The sequence below is a fragment of the Hesperophylax consimilis genome, chromosome 13 (assembly GCF_061612785.1).
Source record: "Hesperophylax consimilis isolate HC1 chromosome 13, BYU_Hcon_1.0, whole genome shotgun sequence".
Lineage (NCBI taxonomy): Eukaryota > Metazoa > Arthropoda > Insecta > Trichoptera > Limnephilidae > Hesperophylax > Hesperophylax consimilis.
The window spans coordinates 3267035-3280038 of record NC_142848.1 but is presented as its reverse complement, the minus strand read 5'-3'; the positions used below and the strand labels follow the sequence as shown (position 1 = coordinate 3280038).

The window sequence follows — 13004 nt, the reverse complement described above, 5'->3', positions numbered from 1 at the left end:
AGTGATGACAGCGTTTGTCGGTTTCTTACTTATTGCATTATAAATATTGGTCTGGTTATCAACAGCGCAACCGTGCTCGAAAAATCGGTATAAAATCAATTTTTTTCATAATAATAACTAAACCTAAATATTGTGGTAATGAAACATACTAATTTCGTTTGTTTGTGATGTCGTGTGAAATATTCCTTCGTGAGATTATTCACATTTAACGTACTTTTAATTTTCAAAATTGGAACCGATTTACAATTTAAAAAAGTGATAAAGATGGTAACAAAATTATTTTATTTAAAATAATAAATTAATAATTCCGGACACGAAATAAATATGTGAAGTATTTCTTTTGTTAAAAAATTGTGACAGGTGTTTTTCAAGTTTACTAACTATGATCATTCAAAATGTAAATTTTGAACGTCTCTCTAATTTGTCGACAACACAAAAATTATATTATAAACAAAAGAAAGTGAACAGTTTTTATTTTTGAGCAGAAATGATATTTTTTTATGCGAAACCGTCCCAACTGCTCTTAACCTTCTGGCGCCAGTGAGATTATGGCATCCCTAATTGGGATATGTTGTGAGGCTGAAAGTAGTAGGGAGGGGAAGGAGAAGGGGAAGAAGAAAGGCAAGATGGAGAAGTGGTTGGCTTTTCAGATTTATTCACCAAACACGGCCAAAGCCACTTCAAGCAACGTTTCAATTCCGAGTGGTGGTCTTACACCAGGGCGATACTGAGAGTATCTTCCACTCTGGAACGAGCCGCAAATCTACAACATATTATTTTAAATGAGTAATTTGTGGAAAATACAAGTTAACAAAATTTTGGGTTTGAACCTGCGACCTCTAGCTTCCTAGTCGAGAGCCTTGCCCCTTGACCACGGAGGCTGTCAAATGCCATTACTTTTATGTAAATATTTTCTAAATACTTTCACACTCATAAATCCTACAATTACAATATCCCGTGATTTTTCACGAGCCTGCCCTAGATTAGTTATTAAATTTACAAAGATCCTTGACTGTTAAAATTTCCGATTCGCATAATACCTCTTTTCTTTAATAATTTCTAAAGCAAGAAACCAGGTTATGAAAGCCCCGTAAATAACATTTTCTTCAGCGTGATTAATTTCCATATAGATAACCAACCCCACTAAATAATACCATCCCCTGTGAACGGAATATGATTAGCCTCCACGCGTAGCGACATACTATATTTCCCACTAACTCAATTATTATATTTAACAATAATTTTCGCTATTTTAATTGCATTAAAATTCAGAGGCAGAGGTCTCAGTTGATTCGCCTGCGCCATGGCTGACAAAGCGATTCCATTAGCGGGAAACAAGAGAACAAAATGAAAGAACACCGAGAAGGAGATTGAGAATCACTAGATGAATGGATCTCCTTCCTTGGAGGCTGGGTGCTCGATTCAAATAATCTAGAGACACTGAAGAGATAAATAGATAGACGTGTGATGAGCGTGACTGCGTACCAAAAGGAAGGAAATTAGTTGTATTGTGTTGATAAATGAGAACGAAGCTTATTAAAATTCTTATTGTTATTTAACTCCTCAGGCCAATTTGTTCGGTTTTGCAAACAAACAGCTATTTATTTAAAATTTGATTGGCCTATTTGAAGCCCAGCAATCGAATGTGTCGAATGGTCTTAATGTAAATTGACGGTAATTTTCTTTTCAGAAATCAGTATAAATCACACTCTATCATTTTATTTATTCAGTGCAGCGAATTGAGAGCACACGAAGACGATCGGAATAAATCTACACTTCTAATAATGTGAGTCGGAAATTTGTTTTCAATCGCTTGAACTTGTATCAATTTGTTAAAAGTTTTTTTTCCATTCAAGTAACCAAATTTATTTAAAAGTATTGCGAAATCCATGAATCAACCGAAGATTGAAGCTTTGAGGCAACAACAGAGAAATGCAGCCCTTCTACTACATAACAATGTAGATATACAGGGTGTAAAGTGCTCTAACTTCGGGACGTGATTGTACATGATGATAGAAGTAAAAAAGGTATATGAATTTTTACAAATTTCGTTTTTTTTGTTGAATTTTCCATATAAAATATTTTTTTTCCCTAGTAAAAAATCATTTTTTTTTCTTGAAAACTATTTTAAAACGTTATAATTTTAAAATTTACCATCAAAATCACCTGTTAAAATTGTGCTCCTTTTCCTAAGTGTTCTTCTCATTCTTTTGTATGGTGAGGGTCTTAGAGGGGATCATCTAGGTCAGTGAGCTACTCTTGTGCTGCAAGTGTCTCTCTGTGGACCTCATCAACCCCGCGAGGGAATGAAAGCAGCGGGCGTTTTTTAACCACACTCATATTGCTGACTTTTTAAGGCCCCATCTGTGAATCTTGTGGGCACAGCGGCCGTGGGAAGACCTTATCCTATTGATGGCAGACCAATAGAATAGACCTTGTCCTATTGATGGCAGTTAGTGTGGTCGTACACGAGATGGGCATTTCTTACGTCGGCCGATCGGTACTCAATTTTCCACCTATCTTCTGGAGTGAGAGATTATCGGCAGAGCCTCTCTCCATCCACCCAGAAAGATTTTCGGGACTTCAAGCGGTATGCAGGGTGAGAGATGACATAATCGTTCAAAGATCTGCAGCGACTTCTTGTATTCCCTCAGTGTTGCAATTTCTCACCTTACATTTGGTGGGATTATATTTGCAAGTACAGGGATCCAAGAGAAAGGTGTAGATTTTAATTTCCTCTAGTTAAATTTTAATTTTTTCATAAATAATTTACCCAAAGGAACATTAAAGTCTGTAGAAAAAACTGTATTTATTAATTTATTTAAGGGTAGCAAGACCAGATTAAGCAATTTTGCGTTTGAATCTTCGTTTGAATTTTTTGCAGACATCGCGATACTAACGTGAATTTGGTCACTGGTTTGGGTGGGTCGTTAACGGTTTCTTTGATTGCTAACGTTTTCTTTCATATTCGTATTGATTTCACCGACGAAACTCTGGTATATGAGATATCTCCACATAAATCTGAGCGGAGTGTCTTTGTAAAGATTGTTCGCATTGATCAATGTCTTGAATGGAATCTGCTCAGATAACAAAATATGAGAAATATCAATGCATTAAGTCGAATTCAGAAGGGAGTCAAATAATGGCTGTGAGATTTTTGGCGTGCGAGTTGGAACTAGCAAACAAAAGATGATGAATTATTTCCAAGTTCCTCTTGCCTATCTCTTTATTTTCGCCACACCATTTAGTCTCACAACATGCGCCCACTCGTACAGGACAGCTTGGACTCCTGGCGCTCTTATCTTCGTTCATCGCTTTACATTTTTTTTTCGGGAAATCGACAGTTTAAATTTAATCAGTTTGTACATTAGTATTATATAGTAAAATAAAACCAATTATAATGACTATTTATATTATATATTAAAATTGGTAACCGGAAAAATCAGGACAACAGACTTTTGTGAAGTGATGAAAAGAAACTAATGTTGTTAAAGTTTACTAATGTTGAATATTGCTAATTTATTAAGAATCTCGTCAAATTATTCGTTATCAGGTTAAAAACGGGCCGGAATCGATATGTTTACTAATAAACTTTTAGTAAAATAAAAATGTTTCATCAATAACTCGTAACACGTGTTCATACAATTTCTAATATTTCCGCATTTCTTCATTGTCAAGGCAAATGCTGGTGCATGAACACGTGTTCCGATAAAATGGGCATTAATAAAAGATCAGGAAAGGGCATCTAATCCAGTGGCGGCTCGTGACTTTTGGGTGTACTAGAGTGCTAATATTACAAAAAATGGCATTATTAATGCTGTTGTAGCTGAAAACGATTTTCGATTCGAAATTCGATTTTTTGTATGAACATTTTCAGGAAATCCGTACGGGGCACGGCCAAACTGAAATTTCCTGAATTCTTCGTGCAAAAAAACGAGTTTTCGGGAAAAATAAAAAAATCGTTTTGAACTAAACAACATCAATACTATCGAATTTTTCAAACTTAGAACTCTAACACACTGAAAAGTCACAAGCCGCCACTGCTGCAAATCCCGTATTTAACTGGATTATAGAGAATTTTTTTCTACTACAATCAGATTTTTCTAGTTTTTTTCATCACTTTTTGATGACTTTTCAAAGGCGTGTTGATTTGTCATTGTCCTGAGTTGTCATGGAACCGTCACTCCTGGAGATATTGGCCTCCAGATTCCTACGCACTCCTTATCCCTTTTTCCTTCACAGAACTTACTCTCCTTCCTTTAACTAAAAAGACCTTCCATAAAGCATCCTCAAAGATGACAAAAGCCCCAAGGGAATTTTTTTTTCCCTAGGGCGTGTGAGAAGCAAATGTAAAAAACATTTAATTTCACTTTTGTTTTCGGGAATGAAGGAATAAATGAAAGATTGAATGCAAATCTTGGAAAAAAATAATCTACTTAACCTAACCTAGCCTAACCTTACCTAACCTAACCTAACCTAACCTAGCCTAACCTTACCTAACCTAACCTAACCTAACCTAACCCAACCTATCGAGCTGAAACAGCAGATAGACTCATTGTAGATTACAATACATTCTACCAACTTGTGGTAGAATGTATTGTAATTTTGACAAATACGTATTTCGTTTAAATTTAGTTAATATGCGAAATAGATTTATTCCTTCCCGATCGGCATTTACCGAGGTTGATAGAGTTCAGTTCCTGGGTAGGAAGGTTCAATACTCAATCGAACTATTATTTTTGTTTTATTAAAAAACATTTATAAATTCACGTATTATAGTAAAAAAAACTTTTTAACGGGTTAATTTTTTTAAATTTATAAATATTACAATAAATACGCGTCGTTTACTGTGAGTAGGGTTGCCATCCGTCCGGGTTTCCCCGGATTTGTCCTAGTTTAGAAGGCGTCCGGGGAGCGTCCGGGCGGGGTTTCATTTGTAGTCCGGGTTTAAAATTTTAAAGTCTTGGGCCGCCCGCCACACACGGACTGTGGATATTTTATGTTTTAAAAAATTAATAATGTAACTTACATTCCAGTAAGTCTAAACTTGAAAAAATTGTCAGTTTTGTTGCTTAAGATTTAAGAAGACTGAATTTAGTTCATATTATAAAGAGGTATTTTGTTGTGTAAATGGCTGCTGATACAAATTTAAAGATAATAATTATTATTCAGTTTAAAGAGTTACCTCAAAAATTGTAAGACTGAATAATAAAATGGTCCCAGTATTTTTAAAATTTTTGTAAAAATTTAATTGAATTTTGCTAAGTTTAATACTTTAATAAGGTTTAGTTTTCATAACAGAGTATATTAATAATTTATGTTTTATTTTAAGGCTAGCTTTAGACTTGTAAGTTTTTTCGTAAATTTACGACTTCTAGCCAATGGGCATATTGGATTTTCAAAATGCAATATGCCCATTGGCTAGAAGTCGTAAATTTACGAAAAAGCTTACAAGTCTAAAGCTAGCCTAAGAATGAAAAAAATTCTAACTGATTATGAAAACAATGTGTAACAAACTGTAATAAGATTTTGTTTTGTTGGGTACATTTAAAATGATGATAAAAGATGACACAATTTAATTTTAAGGTCTGAAAATAAATAAAAAGTTGATATATGACATTTTAAACTGTTTTTATTACACTGAATGTGTTTAAAAAAACCTGTTGACATGTCCGGGTTATGGGCTCTAAAATCCGGGGTTTTCACGCCTCTTGTCCTGGTTGCCAAATTTTAGAGATGGCAACCCTAACTGTGAGACATATTTAAAATCTTGATTATTTTGTCAATAAGATTACATTTACATTACATTGGTTTGATATTTTCATAAAATTTATGAAAATTGTATTTTTTCAAAGGCTAGTAGTTTCAGAAAAATCTTTTTTTATCTATGTCAATGTCGACCACATTATTCAAACGCATTGACATAGTAAACAAACATTTAATTCATCGAGGTCCAAAAGGCATGAATTTTTCTGAAATATTTTATGAATGAAAATAATTTTTATGCGAAAAATGCTGAAAACCATTAACTCACAAGGAAGTTCCTAATTTTGAACTTTAAATTATTGAATTGTGGTTTGGATGATTTCGCATAGCATTGTCCATCTAAGTTTCACTTTCTTATTATTATTCATTACACTAATATCACCCCTGAAGTCTATTTATTTTTATTTTTTGTTTAAAAATAAAGATAAACGTTCCCGGGTTACGAATAACCTGACAATATTTGAAAATCTCCTACTTCCACCACAGTAAGCTGAAAATGTTCCTTGTGTTGTAATGGAGAACTTAGCCAGTCGAGGAATTGAACACCCTACGCCTGGGTGGAACCCAAACGCGATGTTAAGTCAGCCACCGACCGGTATAGATAGTGGACTTTGCTGCATTCGTCCTTCTTTTGTTTCACACTTTGTTCATCAATATTTATTTTAGTAACAGCTGCGTAGCATGAAAATATCGACTCGAAATAATCATTCATTCTTGTCGGAATAAATCTCTCTGGAATCTCTGCAAAATTACTAAACATTACGTATTTAAAAAAAAAGCTAAGCCACTAAAATTTGTCTTATAAATTATGGTTTCGTCCGATAGCGTCACATTTACTCTGTTAGCGCTATCAGCCTCCATTGTACCCGCAACAATAATAATTTTTCATGTTCCCTTACCCCGATTCTCCTTTATCATCTGCTATACCCTGTAATCTGTACCGCTCCCACTAATATAATATATGTGTGTTTTATCTCACGTTCACGAGACGCGCAGGCGATGTGAGAAACAAATGTAAAATTACCAAAATAAAATAGAGACGGAAAAATTACAAAATTTTACTATGAAGTAGAAAACGTGTTTGCAGCCAAATACGTCATTTTTTTAGGAACGGCGATTTTTAAATATTTGCATTTTTGATTTTGTACGAAATTCATTCCTAAATATTTCAGTGGAATTCGGTTGTGAATTTGAATATTTATGGCTAAGGACGGGTTGTTTCGGAGTATTTGAACAATTCATCAAATTTCAACGTTCATTTTCAAGTTCTGTGAAAGATTTTTTCAAGTTCTGTTTTTATTTCAGTTTTGTCAAGCAACTAGTCTATAATGATATAATAACAGAACTTGAATTAGACTTTCACAGAACCCAAAAATGAACGGTGAAATTTGATGAATTGTTCAAATACTCCGAAACAACCCGTCCTTAGTATTCACACACGGACATGTACGGCCGAGGAGGATGCCACAAGAGCATTTCTGAACGCGTATATGTATCTGTCCGGCAGACATACATAAATAAAGACCTTATTTCAATCAACTACTGTAAGAAGTTAAAATCATTAATCGCAAAACCAAACATTGAACACTGTTTTAAATACAAACTTATCAACAAAACTGTTTCCGCGTGAATCCATCTTAAAAAAACCTTAAAAAAATAGCAGATTTATTTTCCTTTAATGACAATTTATTCTTCAAATAAATTATACATACTATTATGTATTATATTATGTACTACTACTGGTAGTATACTACTAACATTAATATCACATTTACGAAACGTGTAATAAATTTATTTTTAACTTGCTCAGAAATGTACAATACGCACATAATATAATATCCTATAATATTATTAATTACTGATTAATAACTACAAAAATGTACTGTACATTCCTCTTAAAACAATAAGCTAACTCTTCCACGCAAAAGTAGTATTAATATCTCAAAATACGTAGAAACCTAACGTAAATACTTTTTGTAACGGTTAAAGTAGTTTTGTACATTTTTGTAACCTATTAAGGCATCCATGTCTACGAACGCAGGACATCGTTGATCTTTAACTGGTTACGCAAATTAACCAACTAATCTGAGGCCAGCTTCACGCTATGAAATTATGTACCATGGACGGCCTATATAATTGGATGCACGGCCTTGAACGAGCAGAGATCCCGAGCCGGTTGAAGGTTAAATCCTGGTAGCGAGATGTGTCGTCCCTCCCAGCGAGGTCTTAAAATAATCCTAGGCTGAAAACCTGATAACTATTTTTTTTACATTAAATCCCTAAAATCCTATATCACCTTCTAGATGCTGTGTGGAGGGTCTTTTTTAATGAATGAATTGAGAGGAAGTTCTGGGAAGATAAAAAGTATGATGGTTTAGTAGGAATCTAGGGATTAGTGTTTCCAGGAGTGCCGGACATAAGCATATTTCACTGCGGCGTAATGCGATAGGTCGAGAGACTAGTTGGAGAGGTCGAAAGGTCTCCTCAAATCAGCCTCTCCCGATCTGGCACTCCACGCCGCTTGTGGGCAGGCGCATCCTGAACACACCTCAACTCGGGCACCCCTGCTAAATCACCAAACGTAGTGAACCACTTGGGGTGACCTATGGCAGAGGTGTTGGAAATTAAATTATTGATCACCGGGGCGGTGGTACCCAAACCCGCTTCCCAAATTGAGAGGTGTGGCGTCCCTTTCAGCGAGGTTGAAGAGTACTAAGAGGAATTCTTAATCTTTCATACATAGTCGGAGATACCGTGAGTACCGTGTCGCCATTTCCGATAAGTTTATTGTATTCTTTACAAAAACAATTAATTCAATGTTATATTTTATATGTATTAACCTCATTTCATAAATTTTAAAAATAATTTCAAAATATATGTCTAAATATTTATATACAGAAATGCTCGTCGCTCGGTCTATGACAGCATTCTCTGCCGGAAATTTCCGTACGTCAATAATTGGCTTATGTCTTGTGTAGTGCTGTAGGGTTTCCCGGTAAAAAATAAAAGGGTACTAAATAAAGGAAACTTACGATGTTCTCAATGAGCCCTTTCCTGGACTGTCTCAGTTTCTTCATATAGCCGAAGACGTCGAAGGAGTCTTCTTCTTCTGCCAGCTCCATGTTAGCGTCTATAGCCAGGTACACACCGGACCTGCCCCCGCCGTCACTGTAACAAATAAACACTAACGCTGTAGAAAAGATACAACATCACCAGGGAGTCATGGCCAGACCAGGGTGTCATGAGTCATGACGACACATGCGGGTTCAATCATTCACTATTAAATCAATAATAAAATACTTAAATTGAATATTTGTGGAACGTTCCAGGGTGGTAGATAATTCCATTATCATCCTGGTGAAAAGCAACAATTCAAAAACTAAACCCTGCTTAAAATTTCTTCAGTCGTGATTGGTGATTAACCAGGTACTTTCCCACCTTCTTCTATTTTTCAATGATTTTTTTTCTTTTTTTTTTCCAATATCATCCTGGTGAAAAGCAACAATTCAAAAACTAAACCCTGCTTAAAATTTCTTCAGTCGCGTTTGGTGATTAGCCAGGTACTTTCCCACCTTCTTCTATTTTTCAATGATTTTTTTTCTTATTTTTTTTCCAATATCATCCTGGTGAAAAGCAACCATTCAAAAAATAAACCCTGCTTAAAATTTCTTCAGTCGTGTTTGGTGATTAACCAGGTACTTTCCCACCTTCTTCTATTTTTCAATGATTTTTTTTCTTATATATTTTTTTTTCAAGCATTCCTTTCTTGAGCACAAGCGCCAACTTAAGTCAAAAAAGAATATAATTATATCGGACGTGCAGAGCCAAAGTCATTATGAGATAACAAGATCTCAAGTTTTTACGATGTCCTTAATATTTTTGATAAAACCATTTAGATATCTGCGTCAAAATAAATATGATACTATAATATTATTCCACATCCTTAATGTGCGACTGCTATAGTTAATATTAATGGATTTTCGGCGCCACCATACATTTAAAAACTAATGTTTTTGTTTTGTTCAACACAGTGAAGAGATAAGGGTGATCGCTAATTACTCTCATTGAACATGTGTGAAATTTAATGTATAATTTTGTCCAATAAATATAGAAGTAACTGGTACAAACAGTCACTTCTCATCCAAGAGTTCTCGGGAAAGTAATACTTGTTTAATTTAATGTTTTCCTACTGCCCCTGCAAAAACTCTCAGATCAAGGTGTCAATGTGTGCCGGTGCCCTATTGAATTTGCAGTATTTGTGCGGGCTTCACTAACTTGGTCCCGTACAATAATAATGCACTAAATTTAACATTGCAAAAATGTCAATGATGCAAATATGCCAAAAAATAATACTACCTAATAAATTTAAAAATACAAAGTTCTAGATTTCATTGAATAGACATACAACCGAAATAAATATTTTTGTTTGTTATCAAAGATCAAGAGCTGTAAATAACACGATAATGTGACAGTTTGGAGGAGTTCAAATACGATTTCTGAATTCATCAGTTATAATCAGTTGATTCACAATAACATACAAACAATTCATCTGACTAATTGATTCGGAAATTGAAATAACAACCCCCAAAGTAGGGAAAAGTTAGCTTTACAGAGAAAGACAACTCCCAGGAAGATTATGAAGTAGGTAATATAGATGGAGCTTCTATAACTTGGAGTCCACTAGGGACATGGACATTTGCTGATTTAATACACTAGCAGATAAAAACACGATTCTTTTTTAAAACGTCAATGGTTCTTTTTGAAAATAACAGAAGGCGCCACTTCCGTCTACAACAATCCTCAACTGAATACACATTAAGATAATAATACAGATACTGATTCAGACTCCAAATTAATTCATCCATAAACTCATTGATTTAAGCATTTATTTTGGCTTTGGATATACAATGTAACACTGTAAAAGTGTAAATACGTGGAATTATTTATAGATGACGTTGTGTTCGATACATCATTTCCAAAGTGTAACAAATCAAAACGTATAATTCTGAGATAATTAGAAAACAAGATTTTGGGCTCGTTTGAACTTTTACCATACGTCTAATTTTTGCAAATATATATTTATATTTTCAATAGTATAAACATTATTATATGTATTTCTAACTAGCTGACGTGTAATCGGCTTTATTCGGGTATCGGAAATAAAACCAATGTCAATCGAAAATAAACACAGATTAGGTACCACTTGTTACGTTTTGGAACTAGTAGATATCCGAATTCTAAAATCATCATACCTAACTCGAAACTATATTTTTTGAGTTATTACACTTTGGAACTAAAGCATCGAGATAATATTAATACTACGAAATTTAAATAAATTTTATTATTAGTTCAACTATAATAATTTTATGTTAAAATATTACATCATAGGTAGGTACTTTATCTCCTGTTGACACAATCAGTTCCGATTTTGAAAAAAAATTAAATTCAAAAGAAATACTAGTTCATTGAACCTGATTTACAATCACTAAGGGCGGGTTGATTCAGAGAATTTGAACAATTATTCAAATTTAAAAGTTAATTTTAAAGTTCTGTGAAATATTTTTTCATGTTCTGTTATTATTCCAGTTCTGTCAAGCAACTGGCCTAAAATAATATAGTAACAGAACTTGATTAGAACCATCACAGAGCCCGAAAATGAACGTTGAAATTAGATTTGATTTTGAAACCCATCCTAACTGACTGATTTTTAAAACGATCATTCATATATTTACCACATAAACGGATCAGAGATCTCATTTATACAGCATTCAGTCTGCTATCATCCTTTTTCTGTTCGTTATATGCCTGACTACTATCGGGGTTGGTATCAAAACTATATTATGACCGACTAAAGCCATCCATTGCCCTTTTTTCCATCCAGGAAAGTAATATAACTTTTAACCGTGGCAGGCGGGGTAAACAATTTAATAATTAGCGGCACAACACACAAGCCATTAGAACAGTGGTTCCCAAAGTTAATAACTCACAATGAACAGATACGCGGTGTACAAGTGAGAGCAAGATAAAAATCAACGTAGCGCAGTGCTAGTTGTTGTTGGTTTTTTGTAGTATTTTTTTTTTAAGAGTCCCAACTGATCTATGGCATTCCCAATTAAGGGTATGTTGTGAAGTACCTGGAGATCAGATCTGATCTCACCAAACACGGCCAAAAGCAATTTCAAGCATCGTTGCAATTATTAATGGTGGTCTTACACTTATACTGACGGTGTAAATGTTTACTAAAGGTGTTAATTCGAAAATTCTGTCGTATTGCTAATTTGTTAGCAAAAATTGTAATTGTTTTATAGATAAAATTGGCAATATTCGTTTTGGAAAGGCAGTGTCCTGAAGCAAATAATTTATATTACTTTATTTTATAAATGTAACAATTATTATATCCTGTGATTTTTCACGGTTCTGGGCTAGTCATTCCAAATCATCAAAGCTTGGGGTGATTCATCCCCCGTTATATTGATTAAAGATCAAGACGACGATCAGCACCATTTTTAATTTTTATATTTGAACGATCGAAATAAGACATTTCTCTGCCTGATTCAGCTTTTGATAAAAAATTATTAGTAATCCGGTTAAAATCCGGATTGCAGGCTGTTTCCTAATAAACTATTAGTAAATTCCCAACATACCGGAACACGTGTTCATGCACCTCAGTTTACGTGTTAATGAGAAAATGCTGAAAGTTTATGATTTTTATGAAAATATGTTCCGAAATCACGATAAGACATTCTTATTGTACAAACAGTTTATTAGGAAACCTATGAATACATTTATTAAGGGCCTGCAATCCCGTTTTCAAACGGATTTCGAATAATTTGAAGAGAATCTTAATAAATTAGAAATATATTTTATTAGTAAGTTTTCTACGACTTTTATGTATGACGGCTCAATAAAAAATGATCAAATGTGGGAACCATTACAATATAAAAAATTCAAATGGTGTTATTGATAATAATTGTCAGTTTGATTTTCAATAAAATATTATGGAAGTTGAAACAACCCAAGCTAAGTGTGAGTTAACATTAACAATAACCCCTTTCTTCCGCATAAAGAGCCCTTAGTTTCATATCAAAGACGCTCGGTTGTACAATAGTGGCAGCCTGAGCTGTGACACTTGACGGCAACCTTCAGACACAGTTGTGCGCCTCGGAGGGTCGGAATAATGAAGGAGCGCCGAAACAATAGTCCTTTTCAATAGACCTCGGCGTCGCGGCGCAAGGTGC

At 34.3% G+C, this 13004-nt stretch overlaps 1 protein-coding gene across 1 annotated transcript in view; it reads right to left on the bottom strand.

Annotated features, from left to right (window-relative positions):
• Ptp36E (protein tyrosine phosphatase 36E) overlaps positions 1–13004 on the bottom strand; it is a 625696-nt gene that overhangs the window by 43776 nt on the left and 568916 nt on the right. Inside the window, exon 10 of the mRNA XM_089638731.1 lies at positions 8799–8934. Coding sequence (XP_089494857.1) covers positions 8799–8934 — 136 coding nt within the window. The remainder of the gene's footprint in view (positions 1–8798; positions 8935–13004) is intronic.